General features: G+C 37.5%; 1 protein-coding gene across 1 annotated transcript in view; it reads right to left on the reverse strand.

Moving 5' to 3' along the window:
• Positions 1-3,791: 3,791 nt before the first annotated feature.
• The window catches only part of DPY19L4 (dpy-19 like 4), a 31,519-nt gene continuing 10,939 nt past the window's right edge, over positions 3,792-24,371 (reverse strand). The window contains exons 9-19 of the mRNA XM_062604579.1: positions 23,150-23,281; positions 22,961-23,059; positions 21,396-21,469; positions 19,401-19,559; positions 17,653-17,772; positions 16,440-16,560; positions 14,915-14,971; positions 11,680-11,762; positions 9,737-9,869; positions 9,153-9,311; positions 3,792-7,064 (exon numbers count right to left, since the gene is read on the reverse strand). Coding sequence (XP_062460563.1) covers positions 6,900-7,064; positions 9,153-9,311; positions 9,737-9,869; positions 11,680-11,762; positions 14,915-14,971; positions 16,440-16,560; positions 17,653-17,772; positions 19,401-19,559; positions 21,396-21,469; positions 22,961-23,059; positions 23,150-23,281 — 1,302 coding nt within the window. The 3' untranslated portion in view covers positions 3,792-6,899. The remainder of the gene's footprint in view (positions 7,065-9,152; positions 9,312-9,736; positions 9,870-11,679; positions 11,763-14,914; positions 14,972-16,439; positions 16,561-17,652; positions 17,773-19,400; positions 19,560-21,395; positions 21,470-22,960; positions 23,060-23,149; positions 23,282-24,371) is intronic.

The following is a 24,371-nucleotide window of genomic DNA, read 5'->3' on the forward strand; positions in this document are numbered from 1 at the left end:
AGTTCAGACTACAGATTGGATCATCATAAAGTGGGTCAATTGGGAGGAGAAAAAAAAGCAGCAGCGTTTATGCAGGTGTCAATAATGCAGAAACAGATGTGAAGTACTGTTAGTGCTTCTGAAATAAGTTTGCATGATGATACAAAAACAAGGCTTGATTTTACTGTACCTTTCTAAAACTGCATAAACTGGTGGATCACTTCTGCAGCAGCAATGTCTCTTATTGTTCAGTTGAAGTTAGATTAAACAAGGAAACTGTTTGTGCTCTTTCCAGCACCCAGCCCTCACTCCAGCGAGACCACAGCTTCCTGCTCTGGGTCTCACAGACAGCACGACAAGATGCACTCGAGAAGGCAGCTGCATTCTTGCCCTTCCTTACTCAGCTTTCTTCAGAGGAAAGAATGGCTTTGGGCATCCTCATCTTTCAGTCCCAACCATTCTATGATTCTACAATCTTACAGAATCTGCTAGTATTTATTGCAACAGTGTAAAAAGTCCATTTTAATGTGGTTTTGGTCTTGCTATAACCAGTCACTATAGTACCGTCAGAAGTCACGGCTTACCAGCAGACATTACAGTTATATCTTTGAAACAAGAAGAAACTCCAAGGCATTGTAAAGGCTGCTCAGAACTCTTGAAATTAAACATATATACTGCTGGTGTGTTCTAACCTACTGAATAGACCTGTAATACTCTAGATTGTGTATTCTCTATGTGCAATTTAATTCATAATGAAATGCACCTCATCTGATTACTATTAAAAACCATCTCCCACATTTGCTATGCAAGCAATCTGAAAGCATAAAGGAATTGAAGTGTGCTGGTCTGGGTCACAGCAAAACTTGGAAAATCTGGGAAACTATGTCCTGGAAACAGATTACAGAGCTACCGTTTAGGGGAGAAAGCCCCCAGAACAACAGTAATTTTAGCTGACACCTTCAATCACTGATCATAATCAGAATATATATTTCATGCAGAGATACAGACATAAAATACACATTTTTTATATACACCTATTTATATCCAAATATAAATTTGGATATATTTATTTATATTTATACCCAAATATAAATATAAAATTCTATTACATATAATAGGATAGTCTGTATTTCACAGCTGGTAACCACGGTCTCAGTTTTGGATAAAGACATGGAAGAGCACCCAAACATCAACACATATTTCATGGTGACAGGAAGCTCCATCTCCCTTTCAGACAAACAATCAGAAAGCCCATGTGCTGGAAGAATTAATGGATAAACTTAGATACTTCAACATTGGTGCATTTCCTGGCTGGACTAAAAGGAAGCAAACTGATGAACAGTCAAACTCAGAACCATGATGAATTAAAGACGTAAAGACACATTTTGTTAGGTGTCATATGACCGATTTTTGGAGAAGCATTTCATAGGGTATTTCTACCATCTTCAGAACTTAAAATAATCTCAAGGTTTTCATATCAGTACATGGTAAATTACAACAAGGTAGTAAAATGATAGAAAGATCCAATACATGTAATAACAACCTGTAAAAAGTCAAGACAGATGGTACATTAGTTGATTAAAAAAATAAAATAAAATGAATAAGCACTTGATGCTGCATAGCAATTTATTTCCAGGTGACATGCTTGCAGTGGGGAGGGTCTTGACGGAGAAAGGCAGAGTTCAATAGTTCTGTGTGAAGCACCTCATATTTTGCTGCTCATCCTCATGCCAGTGTGTCTCAAGAGGTCATCAAACCAGCATGACATATGGATCCAGCCTGAGCATGCTGCTATACCTTGACATCTGCAAGAGTACTGATGCTGCCCCATCAAGACATGTATTTGAGTACAGTCTTCACCTGACTGAAAATTGCATATACAAATAATACAATAGAATATAAAAATCACTTCACTACCGCAGCCTCTGAGGTTAATTCATTATGAACTACATGGTTTTGTGAAAGGCTATCACACTTCTCAAATGAAAGAAGAAACCAGTTTGTGTCCCAAACAATCCATACCTTCTGAACTTGGCTTTTATTACCTTTTTTTTTGTTTTTTACAGAAAAAAAGCTGTCACAAGAGAAAAATATTTACTATGTATACATTATTTCAATAAAAACCTGTCCAAGACAACAAATAAGATAAAAGGAATTAGATTCCTTAGAGCTGTTATTAAATAGCTGCACATAGATATGTCCATATGCCATATACGCTACTTCTAAACATCATTAACAAGTAAAGCACCACCAGAAATTCTTCTGCATTACTAAGTAACAAAGTTTGAAGGCATTAAACACCCACCTCTTTTCCATCAAATAAAGAGGTAACCTTAAACATAACTTGAAAGGCAGAATTACATACATTTAGCTGTGCTGAAGTCAAAAACATTGCCAGATTAATTACACATTTAAACATCTAGCTGAGGTACCAAGCAGTTCAGAAGACCTTTAGGCATCACTAGCTCTGCATTTGGCATAGTAAGAGTGCAGCAACAGAAAGGTGGTATTTTCTTTTAGCTGTACTGAGGGTGTAGGAATGATTATTAAAATAACACACATTGTATGTTTTAGAATTACCACTTTTTTAAGGTTTTTAAAAGAGTACTAAAGGCATGATTATACAGATCTATGTTGAGGTATTATTTCACATAAAATATTGCTTGTGTTGGAATCAACTCAGCTTTTCTTTCATCTCTAATACCACAGTACTCTAGAGTCCACCTGTCAGTCCATATTTAGGAGATTCATAGGTTCGACCACCAATTAGCAAAACAGAAGTCACTCATTACATCTCCAAACACAAGAGCAAACCAGACATCTCTAAATGGAAATAGAACACACATGCCCATGCACCCACACAAACAGCCTACACTTTCTTCTGTTAGATTTTTGGTTAAAGGATTGGTTATACAAGTTACAGCAGTCATTAAGAAGAGTTTCAATGACAGCTTACAATCCCTACAACCTGCCTGCACAGCTCCTAGTCACGTGAATTGCATGGGAAAGCATACGAAGGATCATAAGATTTGGACATTTGCAGATGACTTAGTAAAAATAAGGTGGTAGGAATAAGATTTGGTCCCTAACCTTCTACCTTTCAGTAACCAGTAATGCCACAGAGCAAATAGTTTGAATATTTTTCAATGCCTGTTAAATCTTTTGGCCTTCTTTCTTCTGCGTTTAAACCATGACACTTCTGCATCTCTTACTTACCCCTTCTCGATGGAAATTGCATTTAAGATTGTAGTGTATCAAACTGTATTCCATTTACTTTGGAAGAAATAAAAGCAGTACTTTTTCTAGTAATAGGAAAAGAAGCTTCTGAAATGCCTTTACTTACTCTCAAACACCTCCTGGCAAATCTATCAACTGAATTCAAGTATGTGGTAATTCAAGAAGTGAAAGAGCATTTTTTTTTTAGATTAAGACAGAACTACACATCAGTTTAGCTGTGGCTCGATTAAACTTTAACCTGCAACTGTAATTGTGACAGGTGAGCGCCTGAAAATACTATACTCACTTTATTTCTTCAAGGTAATCTTTCTGCCTTTACTAAGATGAAGCATATCAGAAACTGGAAACGTGAAGGAGGAAATAAGCCAGCAAAATAGCAACACAAATTGCTATGCAAATTCTTACATCAGCTGTTAGATGGCTGGCGTACATCCCAGCTGCACCTCTTACTACAGGAGCATCCTCAGAGACTGGGGTATTAAGACACAAAGGAAGCTTTAGAAATCAGAAAGTCAGGGATTTAGAAAAAGAAAATCAAAACAAAACCAACAATCTTCACAAAAAGAAACACAAAGGGAGTTTTCTGTTCGTTTAATAGAGGCTTGCAAGGCACGTGTTTCAACTGAATTGCAACATCTACAGCAAAACAGATCAAAACTTGTAAAATGTTCCCCCGGCCCTTCCAGGGAGTTAAACCTGAGACGGGGCTGAAAACCAAGCTCAGGTTGTGTACTAGTCTGATGTAATTATGCTCTGTTCTTGTCTGAGGGTTATAGTGAAAATTACTGCTTATTTTTCACAGAAGGTGGAGATTAAAATAGACAGTAAAACTTTTGCTAATCGATAGCTGGATAAGAAATTCAGGCTCATCTTTCTCAGTAAGATATGATTCTTCCAGTCACTCATTTTACAAATGATGCCCTTTTTACTGGAACAACAGCAGCATTTCTACCACATAAAAGGTTCATTCTGTTATTTAAGGTTGCTGTGCCAACTGTGCTGCAATACAATTTTCTCTAATATAAAAAAGTAAAAATCTTAAATGATTCTCCTAAAGCAGAATCAATTGAAGTATCAAGAATACATCTCAAAAACTATGACAAAACTAACAACTAAACTATGTCACAGTTCAAATAAAGTTCAACATGTTTGTTTAAATGTGCAGAAAGGCCAACACACTACAAGGTAGTTTTCTTTACAAGTACAGATGGCCTCTTTTGTGGGTTTTTTCTTAACATGTGTGCTGTACATGTAAGCAGTCAAACTATGTGGGGAAACACATACATACAGTACTGCAGTAAAAAGCAACAGGCAGTCAAGGATAGTTAAATATTGCATCTTGGCATGGCAGTCTAAGGCATGAAGCCGTAAACTGTGCGACTTCATCCACCCAAGAGCAGTTGTAACCCTGAAGTTTGCTACCTGGAATGCCTTATTGCTGTTATGAAATGGTATTCATGAATGATTAACTTCAGGCGAGCAAGTGACTGACACACAGACATGTAACAGCAATTCAAACAAACTTAAAACTGTATAAGGAATGCTAATCTTACTTTCAAATACTACATTTACTTCCATACTAGCACATAGAGAGAAGGCTCCTGCAGGCCTGCCATACCTTCTGTTCTTATATGGTAATTGAAAAGTCCAGTTCAGTAAAACATATGCACTTGTCCGTAAGCAAACAAATGCAGACTGCATTTGGCTACAGACACACATGCACACTGTCCTCAACACGACTGCATCCCGAGAAAGGATATTTACTTTTAATTTGTAACTCAGTTATACTGATGAAGGTCTCTCTCAATGACTATCCCAGTATATTCTGTGGATTTCCCTGATCATTGGTTTCCAATAAAATACATAATTTAACATCTTTTCAAGACTCAGAGGCCTAAAAATGTAACTGAATGTAGAAAACAGATTACAGACATGTTGACTTTGATAACAATAAAGGTTTTTCTTTTATATCACTCCAATAGTGATAACAGGTTTTAAAACATCTCAGCACTACCTGTTAGTGTAAAGTAAGCAAATGCATCTGCATAGAGCAGAAAAGAATCACCCACATCACCAACATGCTGCAGTTCCTAATAATTTCAGAGTTAAAATCTCTGAGTTTGCCTTTCATCAACAAGCGTGGCAAGGATAATTTTGCAGCTTTCCTTTGCAGAATGGTTTGCAGATTCTTCAGTTGAAGGTTCATCCTATTGTGCCAGACCCTTGACTACAGATATCTGGGCTCCAAAGAAACATTTGCACATGTTTGACAGACTGGTCTCTGGGCCAGGTGTTACATGAATCCATAACTGCAGGTAATTCCTAGTAGGTGAATAACCTCTTCCAAAACTTACGTCCTGGCTTTTTGTCCAGCTACACCTATGTAAACAAAGCTATTGTTACCTTTTAGTGGATTTTCCACTTACAACATGAGGATTAGGCCCAGAGTTGTAATTAAAGCATCATTTTCTCTTGAAAGCATATCAGCCAGCAAGAAACATGATGAACACATAATATGTTAAGAAAAATAGTTGTAGATGCAAAGGGAGTCATATGAGGAAGACAAATTTTAGAGGGAAACAAGATTACAGAGTACTTTCCCAAATTTTAGAAGATCTCAGTGTAGTTGCATAATTGGTATAAAAATAGCTATGAAAAACTGTACCATTATGTATTAATGGTGGTGATTATAGTGTTTTAAGTCATAGTTACAGCAATATCTTATGTAGTTATAATAAGTTGAATGAAATGAGTATCACCCATCCCTACACACACACACACACACACACACACACACACACACACACACAGAGGTGCCAGCACGCAGGCAGAGGGGGTGAAACAGAAGTGCAGAAGTCTCAGTAGCAAACCTAGTTGTCCTCCTACACTTGTCTAAAAGCAAGTATGGCATACTGTTCTATACTGGCCCATTCTTATAGGTGCTGAGACACATATATGCATACATACATACACACTTAAGCATGGAAAAATCCTGAAGACAAGTTCTTTCCATACTGAATATCTGACCTGGTCAACTCCTACTGCTAGGTATAAGTCCAAGCACTTCCACCATGCCTTCTACATGTCTCTAACAATGTAGAGATCAGTGCCTTAATCTAAGGAAGTGCAGTTTAAACAAAATCTTCCTCATTTGATTTATATAAATGCGACAGCTACACATACAATGCATGAATGTGTGTTTGATAAACACAGAAATGCTTACAGTGGAAGAATTAAAAAACCAAAAACCCCAAAACACTTACTTGAAAAGACTCAGGATACCGACTGCTTTCTTACTAGAAAATAAAAGCTGTACATCTTAAATGAGCTCTTTAAATAACTTTTCTGCATTTACTGAAGTCTATCCACATCAGCTCTCTAACACTAAAGTTAGAAATCTCATTTACATGAAGATGATTTATAATGCAAAGAAAATGCAAAAACCTGGAAGACTGTCACACTTTGCAGAGACTGTAAAATTGACAAGTTTTCCTGTTTCCTTCAAGGATGATATCTGTGTCTGCTGATCTGCAGTTCAAAGAACTCCAGTTTGGTAAAATAAAGTTGTCAATACACTGCATATACGCACATGTATCTGCAAAAATAACTCCCTTGATCAAAAGGTACTCTTCCAACTGAATTCCATTCTCAATCAATCCTCAGAAAGAAGCCTGCATGCTTTTTCATGACTGGAAGGATATCACAGTGTTGATTTTATATACAAAGTAGGATCTATTCCAGTATACTCGAGTAAAATAATTAACATATGGAGAATAGTTCATTTTGATTTCATGACAAAATCGTCCATATTTTGAGTCGGCATAGCTGTCTCCTTCCTCACAAACCACCTGCCAGAAAAGAAGATCTAATTAAAATAGTGAAGATAAGTGGTTACAGAACATAACGCTACACATTTAACTTACTCCTGTATTCTGTAAATTTCGTTTACAATAAACATTTAATTTCCATGCTGTATGATGAAAACATATTCCTCAATAATTTAACCATCTAAAGCAGCCTTTGTGAATTAATACCTTTGTAGGATAGCAGACATGAACTTTATTCATACAATGAAGAACAATGGCAGCAGAAAGCAGAAAGCTTCAAACCTGACTTGCACATAGCATACCACTTGTATAGGGTAGGAAACCCTCAATGGTGTTTTCCAGGCCAAGAAAGTTTGACATACCTAATAAAGCCTGAAGACAGACACACACGTATCACCCTATAAATTCCAACCAATTGACTTGGAAGTAAAGTGCTTGTGCACTTTAGTATCTACTATCCAATATTCTTAAATAAATCCCATTGCTACTCCTTCTGATGGCACAAATTTACATGTGTTTAAGAAAAGCTGGTAGGGCAAATTAATGCAGAAAAATCTACCAGTGGCTACAAATGCAAAGATATGTCCTATGAGCTACAATCCTTTAGCAACAGACTGCTAGAAAACATTTGTCTATCAATAATCATATGCTTTCAGCCAGTATCAGAAGCAAGATACCAGACTAGGATTATAGGATTTTGTCCAAGCTAGAAAGTAATACTTACCTCTTTAAACACAGCAATTTGGAAAACAGAACCTGTCAACAGCATAACAGCATGCCCACTGTCTCACTTACTTTGGGAGTAAGTCTTATAAATAAATAACTCTCCAATTACATATGCCCTAGTTTGGAAAGCCTTGATTATCTTTCAATACAACTTAAACAATTTTTGTTAGTAAGGAAATCTGAGAGTTTTGTTTCAAAGCTTCTGAGACAACACACTGCCAACTGTCAGGAACAAGCTATGTCAACTTTCTGACCCCCACTCTTCCCCCCCCCCAAAAAAAAATCCCAACCAAACAACCAACAAATTCCACAAAAAAAAACAAACCCCACAAAAAAACACAAACAAAACAACCAACCAAAACCCCCACAATTTTATTCCTGTTGGAAATTAAACTCTCATCATGAACCTTATTTTCCCTTTCTTAATCTCTCCACTACAGATAGGATAACCTTTTGTCACTTTGACAATCCTCATTACACAAAAATACTAACAGTTTATGCGTACTGTCAGTGCTGTGTGTGGCATTTATCAAAGAGATTCCTTGCACTGGATATTGTCTTTTGATGTTAGAAGCAACTCGTGTCTCCCTCTCTCCTGTTGAACTGAGAATGAGCAACCAAACCCTAAGTGAGTTAAGGGTCATTCCTGCCTTTGTAAAGGCAAAACTTTGGCTGGATTCACAGGAAACAGAAAAACAAGTGGCAATGAGATCACTCTATAAACCTCATCTTACTCACTGCTTCAGCAGCAAAAGCAGCACTATCAGCTTTCAGAACAGACACAGCATGGCAGCAACTGAAGCAGCATTCATGTAAATACTCATAACTCTGCAGTTTATTCAACTAACAATCTTTTCAGCAGCTGTGGCTTAAGCTATCTATTGGGGTGCTAACCTATCTGCAAGACCAAGCAGACTTGTGACCTCATTAGTACCAAACAGGCTGCACTGGATTGAATGGCAGGCTGGTCTTCATCCCAGGCAGGGTTTTAGAAGAACTCAGTTTATCCATTTTAAAATTTCATCTTCAAAGCTAGTAAGGAATGCCCTCCAAGGCAGGGCTTTATTCCTTTTGTAATAACCTCTTCAGGTGTTACAGTCTTAAATATTTATATATAGTTAAATGGTATTTAATGATTAGCAGAAAAGCAGCACAAGTACTAACGTAACAGGAGGGATTAGGGCAGTTAAAGAATAATATGGGATAAGGTTACAGGTGTGTAAGAAACAGACAAATCAAAACTTAATTCACCACCTAAAATTCATGAGTCTTTGTCTACATGTCAATTACAGCCAGAAAAATAAGATCAGCCTTATAAGACCATTTCTTCTAAAATTAATTACTTGTGTATTCAAACATTCTTTTTTTCTTACTGTTACTTACATGACCATTAGCAATGTCCAACAGATCTTTAACTCTACATCCTCTTACAGGTCCCACTTCATTGCAAATTGAATCTTCAATAATCAGAAAATTGGCTTTGTAAGATGTGAGTATCTTATAAATATCCTCTGCTGACCTCTTTGAATAGATCTGATAAATCTATAAATTAAGAAAACATACTCATGCAATGCAAAAACCAGTGATAAATTAAATACTCGGGGGAGAAGGGTAACTTATCCGCAATAATAAATTATATGTACACACCAAACTAGAAAAGGTTTGGTTTCAAAATCTCCAAAACAAGTGATGTAATGGCCAGCTGAATGGGAAGTATTTGTCTCTGCTAAAGGCAAGTTCTCATTTTATATACTCCAAGTGGCCTGAAAAGTCTTCAGAAATAATATTTTGATATTTGTTCCTGTACAGATTGAAGCATTGATAATCTACTTGATATTCCCTTCCCTGTCTGCTAGACTCCTACGTCTTCCTTCCTTTCAATATATTTGATGTTTTTCCTCATTATATTTGGGTGAAAAGGAAGACAGTTCCTGTGAGATGCCACATTAATAGAATTGGATACTTACATTTTCATTTCTTTTCAGCAGATCAGCATCATTATACAAAGGCAAGCTTGACACCATCCATCCGGTACAGAGCTTAATCACACCCATCAACTGTGGGCTGCCTGCAAACACAGCAGCCACAGGAGCCTGTCGCCTGCAAAAGCACCATTAACACATGTCTGAGTATTGGATGCATTTCTCAAAAAAATTGTTTTAATTTTATACACTGTATGAATCTTCTTAAGGTATGAATTGGAGTACATGAAGAAATCATTGGGGGTCTAATCACAACTGATGTTAATGCTGCAGTGACAGTAGTTTCCTTGCCAGGAAAAGCTTAGACCTGCAGCAATATGGAGTTTGCAAGGAATTCTTCCTGTTGGGGCAAGGGGTGGACATTCTCCTCCCCTCCCTGCAACCCATGGAGCACCATTCAGAACAGTGATGCAGTCCTGGAACACATCAAACTATTGCTCTTCTGAATGGTTGCTGACTTGTGACAAAACAGGCTTGAGAGGGAGGGCAGGTAGAAATAGAAGCATAATGTTATCTTGAAAGTCAAAGATTTGTGATTATTTTCATCTGATCTCTAGGAGTATATATTTCATTATCTATGAGGAAACAGTATCATGCTACAGAATAATGTTTGCAGTAATTCTGTTTCCTGGGTTTGGTTTAATTTTTTCATTATTCACATTTGTGCTTTAGTGAAAGAAAACAGTCATTGTCACACTTTATTACAGATTTTGGGCAACTTTTCCTGCAGAGAAAATTCACAATAAGTTTATATTCTTAGACAGAAAAACTTAAGAAAATACACTGTAATGATTACATTCAACTAAAATTCCAATATGGATATCTAAGTATATCCTTTTAAAAAATAATAATTAAAAAAATATCCTTATTTTCACTGAAAATATGAACAGCTGATACAAATAAGGATAGTCAAATTGTTCTTAGCTGAGTGAATCTCAATGCAATTCACCATGATTAATTATGTGCTTGAAGTGTAATGCATGCAGACTAATGTAAAAGCCACTAGGTACTTGGCATTATTCCATTTGCTGCCGTCAAGAGCTACAGCAGTGGCAAACAACATACACTACTATAACAGAAAGAAGAAACTGGCTGGAACACCACAATTACCAGCCTTTCCTTTTCTGAAGATGAACAAATTGATATTAAAGACTGTATAGACACAGAAAATAATATATATATATAAATACAGTTAAAAGTAAGTTATCTGAACACAGGGGATCTCATTTTCAGAGAAGTGCAGTTCCTAATGACATAGTTCAAAGTTAGATTGAATGAGACCAGAATCCAGTTCTGAAACTTCTGGTGAGAAGAAACACACATCTGTGAAAGTAACTTGACTCAGTATCAGCTATGTATTTGGTTCAGTATGAACTATATAACAGAGCTCAGTATTTGCCATGCCCTACCTAGCCAGACAGGCAAGAACCCTTCCAGCCTTCTGGTCAAAGAGGAAGTGTGAATCATTTATGTTATAATGCATGTATCTTGACTGAAGTCTAAATGGTGACATTCAGGCATTTCATTTTACTGGCTCATGCACACAAGAACTGCAGCGTTTCTGCCCCCTGTTGGCATCACATGAATCATGAGAGCCAACATGAATCCTGTAATTAGGAAAAGGTAGCATACAAAGAGCCAGGTACTGAGATGTCCGCCTTTATTTGGAAATTAGGTCTAGCAATGATATTAAACATGATTTGCTTGGGTGTTTCAAGATCTTCTCCTCTTGTAATCGATGATAAATACATTCCTGTTTCTTTCCATAGGAATAATACCAAACCTAAAATACACACTTCTCCTCCCACATATTGTGGAATGTCTTCGCAAGGGAAAACTCAGATTAATAGAGGGAGCTCCACAAAATGCTGAGATAAAAATACCCTGATATAAAGCAGTAAAACAGAAATGTAGGACTTCAAACTTACTTTATCCATGTCATAAGTTCTACTGTATCAGGATCATAGAATTCTTGTAGTTCTGAAAGCTCTGTCATTATCCTAGGGAAAAACTGATGGAAACATATTTATCTTTGGTTACTTACAGTTAATATAATGAGATGCTCTCTAGATTATTTAAGTCCTTAAGTAACATAACAGAAAAGGGTTTCATCTGAGCTTTCCCTCCTAATTGGTATTTTTGTTTGAGTATTTTGGAAAACACAGTTTACCTAACAGCAGGAGACCACCTCCAAAATAAGTACGTTAAACATAAGCTCTCAGCTCTCTCTATTTTATTATAATACTTATAATCAAACAAATAAACCAAGCAAAAAATCCCAATAACAAAAAAACCCTATAGGACAACAACATCCATCAACTTTAACTGGTCTTAAATGCATCAAAACCATAGTTCAGGTTTTCAAACACAAATACATACAAGTAAGGACACTGAAACAAGAAGCTGATACATGTTCTCATGGTAAACGAGCAGGAGGGGTTGGACTGTGGTGACTTGTCAGAAAGATGCTATGCAAGAAAGACAGGAGTAAAGAAATTTCCTAGATCATTAGGTAGGTAGTCTGCCCGGACTTTCCTCTGGCTTTTACTTCAACTAGTGAAGTACAGTATATTGTAGGAAGTAGGACATCTCAGTTTATATTCTTGAAAAACATTTTGGGAAAAGAAGGGATTCTGGGAAGTCAAACAGAATGCCAACTCCTTCAGACCAGCCCTGACTGCAAGCCCGCAGTATGGCTTCCCCATTCTGTCAGGTTTGAGGGGTGAAGGAACAACAGATCCTTCATTAAGACGTGAGAATTGTCACTCCTTTAGCTTATTTCAGATAAACATTTGAAGAAGGCATGGCTAGAAGCTGGTCAGCCTCAAGGAGCTGGAGCACAATCATGCTGCTGTAAATGCTTAATGAAAGCTAGTGAACACTAGCTCTTTTTGAAAAAGTTTACAGGTTATGCCAGACTAAAGGAACAGCTTACCTGGGGACAGCCAGAGAGGACAGTCAGAAGTGGGAGCCTGCTTTTAACTGAGGGGTTTCCACCCCATTACCTGGACAATTCAGCTGTCAAGTGATAGCAGTTCACAACCAGCCATGTTAGGGTAGCACAAAACAGCTGCCATATGTTTGTATTGGGGCTGAAAGCTGTAGCAGTGCTGTAACATATAGACCTGATCTGTCCCCAGAACAATAGACAAACAGAAAAAGGAACCGCTACTGCCACCTCAAGGAGAACCAGCTCCACTCATCAATCAAAGCGCTTAGAAAAATCTAGTTAGATGATGGACTACGTCAGACTGAGTCAGAAGGTGACCAAGCAGAAAGATGCTGAGCTGTACACTGAGCCATTTATAGCCACGGTAACAGATTAAGAACCTCAAGGCATTTGCACTGTCCCATTACTGTTAATCAAAGTTTTTAAACTCAGGGATGAGTTACGAACCTGGAGAGCGAAGTGTTCACCACCGCTTAAAAGCGGAAACTGGATCTGCGATAGATGAAGCCCCCTAGAGTCCAAACTCCCACACTGCTTTTATTAAAAATTAATCAGAATCAGAATGGGTTGGAAGGGACCTTAGAGATCATTCAGTCCCAATCCCCTGCCACGGGCAGGAACACCTTCCACTAGACCACGTTGCTCAAAGCCTCATCCCCTGCCAGGGGTGAGGCAGCCACAGCTTCTCTGGAAAACTTGTGTCAGTGTCTCATCCCCCTCACAGTAAAGAATTTCTTCCTAATATTTAATCTAAGTCTCCCCTCTTTCAGCTTAAAGCCATTTCCCTTTGTCTTATCCCTACATGCCCTTGTAAAAGTCCTTCTCCAGATTTCTTGTAGGCTTCCTATAGGTACTGGAAGTCTGCAGTAACCTCTCCCTGGAGTCTCCTCTTCTGCAGACTGAACAAGCCCAACTCTCTCAACTTATCTTCATGGCTCTGAGTTACCAGTGGGGCTTAAACCATGACAGAGGGGTACTCCAGCCCTCTGATCACCTTCACAGTTCTTCTCTGGACTCGCTCAAGCAGGTCCATCTCCCTCTTTTTTTGGCGCCCCAGAGCTGAAGGACTGCAGGTGGGGTCTCACGACAGCAGAGTAGAGGGGGAGAATCACCTCTGTGGACCTGTTGGCCACACTCGCCTTCATGCAACCCAGGACACATTTGGCTTTCTGGGCTGCAAGCACACACTGCCAGCTCATGTTGACCTTTTCGTTGGCCAACACCCCCAAGTCCTTCTCCTTGGGACTGCTCTCAATCCATTTGCTGCCCAGATTTAACTCAGAATTATTTGGTCAACTAGTTTATTATAATAGATTTCATAACATTTTTGAAGAATTGTAGCTCTTTTTCAAAAGAATATCTACCACTCTGGCAGAAATGTCTAAAGAGTCAGATTAAACTGCAACCAAAGTTTTTATAACAACATTGATGTTACAAAACATGTTACAATAGTGTTGGTCAAGACTGGCTTCCATATTTGAATTCCTATAAAGTTATCCAAACTATTTTGAAGCTACATCAATGCAGCAGAGCATTACACTTTATGGGATATTTTCCACATATTTTGCACTTACAGAAGTTTAAAAAATAATTTCCCAATACCCTAACCCTAACCCTTTCCCCTCCCCAGGGTGTCTGTGACTTGCAATAAAGGACTAGGTATTTATTTTGAACATGGAAACATCTGTAGCTTTTCTTCCCTGTAAGCAGTATACACACATCTCTACACAGTGCTCTGCATGAAGGATTTAACTCCATTACAATTTGATGGGAGCTTCTCAAACAGGTTATTCGTATATGGCCTCCCATAATTCTACTTCCATCTAACCTTACTCCCTCTCACTAAAACCAAGAGTGGGGCAACACAGTTTTCAATATCCTGAGTTTTTATTTGGCAGTATTTTCTTTGTTGAGTCAGCTTATATATCCAAAGCCTAATAGCTGCATATAATAAAGTCTTCATTTAAATTTAAACACTTAATTACAGTAAACAATCATTAACAAATTAAATTGTCAAATAACTCTGACTGAAAAATGCAAACAGTTTTGTTTACAAAAAACCCAAACCTAAAACCAAACATACTTTCAGTGGATGACAGCTTTTATATATATATATTTCATTTCACCAAGCATATTTCATTATATTTGCTCATCATTTTGACTCATAGTGTGCCTACATACAAAACAAAAAGAAACAAAGGTACTTTTCCTACCTCTTTCCACAAGCTGAATCCAATTATTGTGGGAACTGCCATACTCAGAATAAGAGCCTAGAAAATACATGTTAGAAGAAATGGATTATGCATCATTCTCCAACCTTGGACTATTTGTTGATTCTGCTCATACAGTAAGCCATATATATGCCAAAACCTTTGAGTGACAGCAGGTGAAACTGTGGTTTTCTAATAGGCAAAAAACTCTTTACACACAAGAATTTGCACAATTTAGCATGGGAGAATTTATTTGACCCCTGCCCATGGCAGGAGGGTTGGAACTAGATGATCTTAAGGTCCTTTCCAACCAAAACTATTCTATGATTCTATGACCCACAATAACTTTGACCCATCAATACTGGGGAGGGTCAATTACTACTCAAATAACAATGACACAACACGCACATGATGTAGGGAACAGAAGAAAGCAAACACCTAACATATTAATGCAGTGAGAGAATCTGAAAAAGGAAAAAAGTATGAAACAAGTATTTCAAACCTCTGATCTTGTTGATGCTTTCGTTCACATTAACAATATTAATACACAAAGCCCAGAAACTCGTTCTTCAGCTTTGCAAAAAGGAGAAAATAACTTGCATGGTATAGGAAACATTCAGTAAGGAATGCAGACAAGGCATTCTCTTGATAATAAGCCATTAACATATCTACTACAGTAAAAAAGCAGGTCTATATAGCAGAAAGCATACTGTATATAGAAGAATGTGTTTACCACGTACATGGACATATTGCTGCTTCTTTATTGGAAGAACACTGTCAATGTTTCTGATATAACAGTGTATGGCATTTTCACAAGTGACACAGTGAATCTCTGTTTAAGTATTTATTCCTATTAGCCTCTTAAAATTAAGGTAATATCCTTATTTTATTAATAAAACAAATGCACAAAGCTGCTAAAAATTACACAAAGCAACTGTTGACATATTAAGAATAAAGCTAGGGTTGGAAGTAGACACTTCTCTATAATGGCCACACATAAACAAATCTATGCAAAGTAATCCCACTTACCAGTTCTTATGAAGCAGCTTTACTCTCAGCCATTAAATACACCTAACTACCAGATTTTTTGACTCATTTCCTAGTGGAAAAGGGCTTATATCAATGCTTGCCTGCATGCCTGTACTTTTTCTCCCACATTACTCCTAAAAAGTAATTTAGGAAGTAATTGCCTTTCTTGGCCAATCTCAACTAAGTACGACAGAGAGCTTGAGGTCTCAAACGTTTGTTAAAAGAAATTAAACAGGTAAGTGAAAGAGATATGAAGACAGCCTTGCTTCTTATGAGGAAAAGCTGTAGTGTGAACCCAACTTTGTTATCAGGTACCAGAGAACATGTGAAGTGTGATATTAAGAACAGAAGACAAAGAAAAGCAGACTATATGAGATCTACTGCTCACAGAACTACATGCTCTTTTGCTGGGTTCATCTATAGGTCTTAGGTAGCTGTGACTGGAAAAGTTATATGCTCACTAGCTGTAATTCCCAAGACATTGGCAACAGCAACTCACCAGCAATATTGGGTGCACAGCTTTCAGTCGAAGCCACTTGAAAAGTGTCATCCAAAGTTCAGGAGAGCACACACCAAATGCAGCAAGCATGCAAACATACGGCGTCCATAAATACTTCATTCTGAAAAACACTGCAATAACTTAGCTGGGACTCTGCACATGTCTCTGTAGTCAAGCTATTTATACAAACATTCAGGTTTTTTTTCACTTCAAACACAGTCTAGATGTTCAAGCAATCCGAGATCAAATTTGATGGCACGGAAGGGTAAACCAAGGAACTCCCTAGCAGAAGAGCAGGAACCTGATTATCTGCTGTGAGATGCAGGAGCAAGAGCCAAGGTAAAAGATGACAAAATTATTAGAGTTCAGGGGAGAATGGAAGAAAACCAGAGACACTTGTAAAGCCACTTGGCTGTTGCAATTTTCCAGCCAAGGAAGGATAAAACCCAGCTATTCAAGAAAGCTGTACAGAAATTGTACTATAAGGGATATCCTGAAGAAAGGAAAGGAAAATATTTCATAAACCATTTATGATTTGTCTGACTCTTAGCAATAGACCAGTCAAGTTAAAACAACTACATGGTGACACAACAGTCTGCTCACTTTAAGAATTTGTGAATATTCACTATTTAGGACAATGAGCGTAATACAAGTCTGCCACCTTTAAGCTGATTTAGCTGAAAGCCAAGATTAGAACAATTATGTTTTCCAAATATTAGCTTCTGTAGCTTTAAGGAGTAACACAGTACCTTTGAAAATAATTTTGTTACTACTTTAACATGTTAAGCAAAAGTATTCTTCATGCTAGCTTAGACTCAAGAAGACGGATAAGAAATCTTTCATGTCCCAATATTCCAGAACGTAGACTGTTCATCAAAACACTACACAACACCTTGCTAGAATACAATATTAAAAGAATTACAGAGCACAGTTCTACATTTAAGTACTATAAAGAAAGTTATTAAGATTTGCTTCAATTAATGCCTCAGATTTTGGCAGCATTAAAGCTTGGAAAACAAGTTAAAGAGACCAAGCACAATTCACCATATACCTGTATCCCACTTATAGTCAAAATGATCTTTGCTCTCTCCCCTACTAACTAACATATAGTACCACTATATGCCAAATATGTTTCTGAAAAGGAGTGAAGGTGAATCATGTCTAGTTAGAAACCCTGTTGCTGTCAAAAGAGATACATCAAAATGAGACTTACCCTTCCAAACACATCGCTAGACAACCAAGTAAAATTGTGTGAATTACATGATAAACTATTTCTGGCCTCTCTCCAATTCGACCATCCTCAAGTTTAACTGTCTCTTTCAGTGGTTCACCACTGCAGTTGGAGAAAATGAAACATCACTTAATTCAGACATTATCTCAGGCAGAGGTGCCAATAAAAATACTTTTATGACCTTTAAGTCAGCAGTACATTGAGATCATTCTATGTCATATCATACAATATTGTTGCACTGCTTATTTGATTCTTGTATTCATCAGTGATCTATCAGTACCCTCTGTCCCTTGTTTTAGACTATAACCTCTCTGGAGCAACAGCTGTGAATTAATACAATAGGATCACTGCCCATGACCATAAATCTTATTTTAAGGCAATTTAGCACCAAGAGACAGTCTAATTTAAGAGCATGCACACTCCACAAACATTTAGATGAAGCATGCTGTACATGTGTTCTAAGTTTCTTCATATCATAAGGTTGGTGAAGAATTATGGAACCTGTACAATGTGTAGAGAATATGTATACCACTTTATGGCAAAGTAAGACAACAAAACCTGCTTTTATTCACACAGTAATAAATTCTAGTTATATAGTATAAATAAAAATAATAACCAAAATCTTACAACAAATGTTCTTCTACAGAGAAGGTAGCAAGGCACACAATAAATAACATTTTATGCTACCATGATGTGATTTCAGGTTACAATTTTATAATAAACTTCCTCACAACAAATGGAAATAAGAGGGGAAAAGGTTTATTTTAAGCTTTTTTTCAAAAAGCTGATGGACATACTGGAGTCCCTGCTCATTACAAAACAGTAAACAGCTATTTCAGCTACTAGCAAAAAATCCAAAGTTTGTTTCATTGTTATGAATATGCTATCACACATCCAACCCGACAAACATTTTCATTTATAGCAGTATAATCTTTATCTATTAGAAAACTTGATCCTTGAGAAAATCTATTGATTTTTGCTGCAGACAAGTGAGAAATTTGCCTTAATACTTGAGCAGTTACACCGTTCATCTTCTGCCAGGAAGAGATAATTCCCCAGCTATTGAGCTTCCAAGACAAGTTACACTAGGATATAGTGCTGCTATTCTTAGTCTGTAAACAGACAGCTCCACTACACCTTTTCTCAAGGGAACTGTGAATCACTGTGAAGCTAAAAATAATCGACTCAGTTTCACTTCAGCTCTGTTCTAAGCAACAAAGGCTGATGGACCTTATCATAGTAAACAAGAGTTTAAAAAAAGGTGAAGCATTAGTAATCTGAATTCCTCACAACTCCACCCGTGTCATCCTTCATTTTGTGTTAACTTTAAAAAAAAAACACAATAAAACCCCCAAACCAGAGACACAAATTCTTTTGCAATAATCAGATAACTTTGCTGTTGGAAGTGGAAACAGACAAAATATCTTTCTCCCTCAGACTGGAAGAGACAAATATGTCACTGAACATTAGTGAGAGCTCTGCAGATATTGCACCTGGGGGGGAACAAACCGACAGCTCCCTGTCCTGACTGCAGGGAAGTGAGGAAGAAGCTCCTCAATAAAGGACTTTCTTCAGAAACCTCTGGTGAGTCTTTCTCCTGGTGCTTACACCCTGTCAGGTTCAATGGGAGCAGCTAACTTTGTAGCCACAAATATGATGACCATTCACTCAGACATCCATGAACCTCTTATTTTAAACTTTGTATTTTTCAGTATAAATAAGTTACTTACCAAATTCTCCTAAAAATGACCTGAGTTACAGAAAAAAGGCAGATAATTAATACTAAAATATAGAAAGGCAACAGTGATGACTGTGTTAGTCGCAAAAAAAAGTCTTGGGAGGGTGCCTGAAGAGATTCTTGACAAAGGAGCCAATTCATTGTAAAATTCCTAGTAAGGCAAAAACATCCCATTAAAAACAATAGAAATACCCCACAGATTAGAAAAATAACCCAGCACAAAACCATTCACAGCTTAACCTAGTCATGTCATAGGAAACTATCTGAAATTCATCTCTGAAATGATCTTCTTATAAATTGAAACTGCTTTGCAAGTACTCTTCAGAGTAACTTAAACCATGACACTGACAAAAGCTCATCTTCCAAAAAAAAGAATCTGTGATCTGAAGAGATCAGACTACAACTCTTTTATATCATAAAAACCTGGCCTCCCATGTAACTCCATTATGGGGACCACAAAGCACTTTGTTGTCGCAGTGGATTACGATTTTAGAGATACTGATGCAAGAAGGTATGCTTGTCCTCATTCCAAACAGGGAGATGAAGGGAAAGTGGTCATCTGAGATCACAAACAAACCCAAGGCACTGCCAAGAATAGAATCCTTAATGCTGAAATTCTAGTTCTGCAGCTGAACCCACTCGGTCATTCTTCTTTTCCAATTAATGAGCAGAAAGATTATATATTCTGCCAAGAAGCACTATCAGTGTTTATTGTCATTGGAAACTGGTGCAGCATGTGATGCTGTGAATGCATTCTTGTCTTACTTTGTTTGCTTTCCTCCCTGTTTTCTTTTTCTTTTCCCTGAAAGGAAGACTAAAGAACTGAACCACTTTCAATTAGACAGAACCAGTTTAAAGATTAACAGCTGGGCATGTCCAAACTGGCCTTAAAAGACAGATCTTGAAGCTCTTGTGCTGCAAACCATAATTCAAACCCCCAGTTAAACAATTTTCTAGGCGTAGATGCACGCAGTTTGCCTCAATCACTGGCTTCATTGAAGAGTTTGACAGCCTGGAAAACAACATGTAGGAAATCCCTGGGGGGGAAACAATAAAATCCATAATACCTGGTAGCTGAATAAACTGAAATCCTGAGCAGAAGCAGTCCTTTCTTTTCTTGCAAAACACTTAAGAACATGCATGTTTGTGTGTTAAACAATGTGTGTTAGTCAATGACATTACATATTGTCTTCCAAAAATTCCCCAACAATTCCAATTGTGTGTGATGCCATCTTCCACTTCTTCCCCTGAAAGGCTGTGAAGTAGTTTTGCAAGAGATGCAGCTCGCAGAAGAGAGTCCCAGTTCCTGCACAGAATTGCAAGTCTTGGCTTGGGTCCAGGAGGTGTCTCAGTCCTTACCAATACTCCATTTGAAGTGCCCCAAAAAATCTCCAGCCATGACATCTTCTTGTAGACCAACACTCAACTCTTACAGATGAGTTGCAAACAGTTTTTCTTAGAATACAACAATTCCCTCTAAGTTGTCCCTTGTCCTAATTTCTTCCGAAATATATGAGGGGAGGGAGTTGGAGGTGTTATTCTTACAAAACTAAAAATAAACCCTCACAACCAAACCCTGTCTTAAGATAGCTTGACAGTTCATAACTTTTCAGAGCCCTTTCTTTTCCAGGCTATGAAAAGTTACTACCACCACCTTTACCCTGTTACCTTTTATTTCAAGTCTTATTAGAAACACTAGGCAGGTTATAAAAACCTTTTGCTCTTTAGCATCAAAAGAAAACAAAAATTTATGAAATGCTTTCAACCCAAGGCATGAAAAATATTGGGGTGCTTCAGCAACCTCAAAATCCTAAGTAAATTCTGTATATGCATTTTTTGTTGATTCAATCTTAAAACCAAGTGACAAACAGAAACTATTTCCTTCACTCCTCACAAAATTCTCAGAAGCCACTGAAAATTTACACTTCTCAGAACAGTTTCAAAAGTTTGGATATCTTACAAGGTACAAAGAGTTTAGAAATCTTACTTAGTTGTGTTTAAGCCAAGTTTTACTTCAATGAACTTCAGCAAATGCTCGTTTTCTTTATGAGGAACAAACATCTGAAAATGAATTTAGCAGAGAAAAAGTCTTACCAAGTGCTGGAAGCAGCCTTCATGCAGTCACTTCGTTCAGATTACAAAATGTCAGGGAACAAACAACTATTCAAGATTTAGTTAAAACTAACAGATTGGATTTAGTGTGCCAGTTAAGGTACTGGTACAGTTTTGTGAATCATCACTTAAATAAATCTACCTTTAGGGTTTCCTTGAGAGTATGACTCCATTTCATCCATGCACCTCAAGAGAAGGGCAAGTGAAAAGCTGTCAATAAGTTGTCAAAAGACTACTGAGCAGTGTAAAAAGGATCATGAAATACAGACATTGACTTATACCCAAGCTAGCCAAAGAACACTGTGTTTGGCTCCACTAAACAATAGCACTCCAGCCTCACAAGAGTTATGAGCATTTGTAATCTTCACATAAATTGCTTGAGCAGCCAAAGGTTCTGTGTAGTGTCCATGTTATTTAACCCCTGTTTTTCAAGGTTAGATTTTATTTTTCTGGAGACATAGCAAGGCTAGCCAGTCTGGGTGGCACAAGAAAACAACCATATCTGAGCATTCTCTCAGATTTTTTTGGGTTCACTCGCTTCTTTACTTTTAAACTGACACTGTCAACTAACACAATTGGGGTAACTTTGAGATACAGAGGAAGAGCACAATAAATTATGTACAAGACTAAAGCCAGGAAGAGGGAGTTGCTAACCAAAATACAAGACCAGGCTAAAATCCCATTGTGTAATCTCAACCTCTAGCTGCACCAAGCAAAAGTCTCTGCTCACATATTCTAGTTGAAATTTTATTGGAAATTAACACCTACCTACACATACCTGCTCCTGGCTACTAGGTCTTGTCTGTGCACAAGACTACTGTTTTAATATTCAGACTAGTTTGTAGATGCCATCCAAGATATGACAAAAACCACATTTATGAAATAGCTAAAGTGTGATTTAAAGAATTATTTCTATACTGTGCTGTGATCTCAACAAAAGACCAAAACCCCAACAAAAGCTGCTTCAGTTCTTAGATAAAGACCTTTTATATAGATACAAAATGACACATTTTAGTACTCCAATTTGCTATGAATTAAGCTATGACCACCCTAACAGGAAAGAATTTCCTTCTTATATCCAATCTAAACTTCCCCTGTTTAAGTTTTAATCCGTTACCCCTTGTCCTGTCACTACAGTCTCTGGAATGGGTTGCCCAGGGAGGTTGTGAATGCTCCATCCCTGGCAGTGTTCAAGGCCAGGTTGGACGAGGCCTTGGGTGATATGATTTAGTGTAAGGTGTCCCTGCTCACGGCAGGGGGGTTGGAATTAGATGATCTTAAGGTCCTTTCCAACCCTAACTATTCTATGATTCTATGATTCTATGACCTCTCAGATCAGTAAGATAAGAAACACTTCAAAAAGATTTTTCCAAGATACATCTGCAACTTTCCATTTAGATCTTGACAATTAAAATCCCTTTTTTTACAGAGGAATCTTACCTTTAGTAAGAAGTTTAGTGTCACTGTTATCATGAGTACCAAATAAATGTACATTATTTTCATCAATCTTGACATAAATGTACCTTTTTTCACATTCATCTGTAAAAATATTTTGAGAATGCTATAATCATTTAGAGTTCAGTTTAAATAATAAAAGCTACACTCGGAGTTAGAGGAGAGTCCAGTTACCTGAAGGCATTTAGAGAGCATTAAAGCTGCTACAAGACTCAGTAATGGTGACACTAGTAAGGCTGAATTTTCAAACTGCAAGAGGTATCCCACGCAGAGAGAAAACAAGTAGATTTTGTATACTTCATGCACCTGTTGAAGAAACAAAATAACAGTAGATATATGTCTTGGTTTTTAGAGCAGTAGATAGGTCACTTCATTCCTCTGTTAACTGGGGATTAATGGATGTCTATCTTCCAACTCATGAATCTAGCAGGGTACTGTTTGGCTCTGGAAAGCATTTCACATCAAAATGATCCTGGTCAGCTTCAGTCACTAGGGCACAATTACTTCACAAGAATTCTGTAAAAATGCCCAAAGTGATAGTTATTTTACAAGGTCTCCCCATTCTGTAACACTTCACTGCAATGAGAAATGAAGCAGTAACCACAAAGCAATGGTATGAACATGTAATTTGTGTGAGAGATGACTACCATAAACATGCACTTCCCTTGCCTTCACAATAAACTGTTACTTCAACCTTTCTCAGGAATACACAGACTGTTACTGATACTTCATTATTTACTAATTAATAAGCAGATCTTACAAACCCTCATACTCGGTTCTTTACTTTTACCAAAACACCCATCTTCTCCATGATATTTTAAGGAGCTTGCTTTGGACTAAAATAGATTAAACATTTCCCAATGATGAGGAACAGGAAAAAGCAACTGAAATAGGTGATGAGTCAGAATTGCATGCAGTTTGAAACAGAAGTTACACCTAATAAAACTAGAAGGCACACATGTACAAAGTAGCAGATACACCATTGCAACAGGCAGAGTAAAATTGCCTCCTTGTTGCAACATTTCTAAGAATGATTTTACAGAATAAATTCAAACACTTTCTTGTACTGAAAAAGCAATTTGCCTTCAGCATCTGTCTAGACTATTTAGTGGCTACATCAATACAGGGTAGGTGACTCAGGGTGAAAATGAGCCCTGTAACTGTACAGAGCCAACAGAACAGATTTTGGTCAGCCCCACACTAGTGTGAATAGGAAAGAAAATAAGAGGCAGCTGGCCAAGAAGGATGCATGACTATCATCACTTTTTCAGCTTTCCAAGGATGTTCCAGGTCTTAGAAGCTTTGTTTAGCTTCTGACTCCTTTTGTTAGGAAAGCTGTCCTAAACATAGTAGTCCAAAAGACAGTTAAGTTTGAAGCCATTGTATACTTCTGATG

Source organism: Pezoporus occidentalis, unplaced genomic scaffold (assembly GCF_034315485.1).
Source record: "Pezoporus occidentalis ecotype Australia unplaced genomic scaffold, CSIRO_AGI_Poc_V1 ctg87, whole genome shotgun sequence".
NCBI classification, from domain to species: domain Eukaryota; kingdom Metazoa; phylum Chordata; class Aves; order Psittaciformes; family Psittacidae; genus Pezoporus; species Pezoporus occidentalis.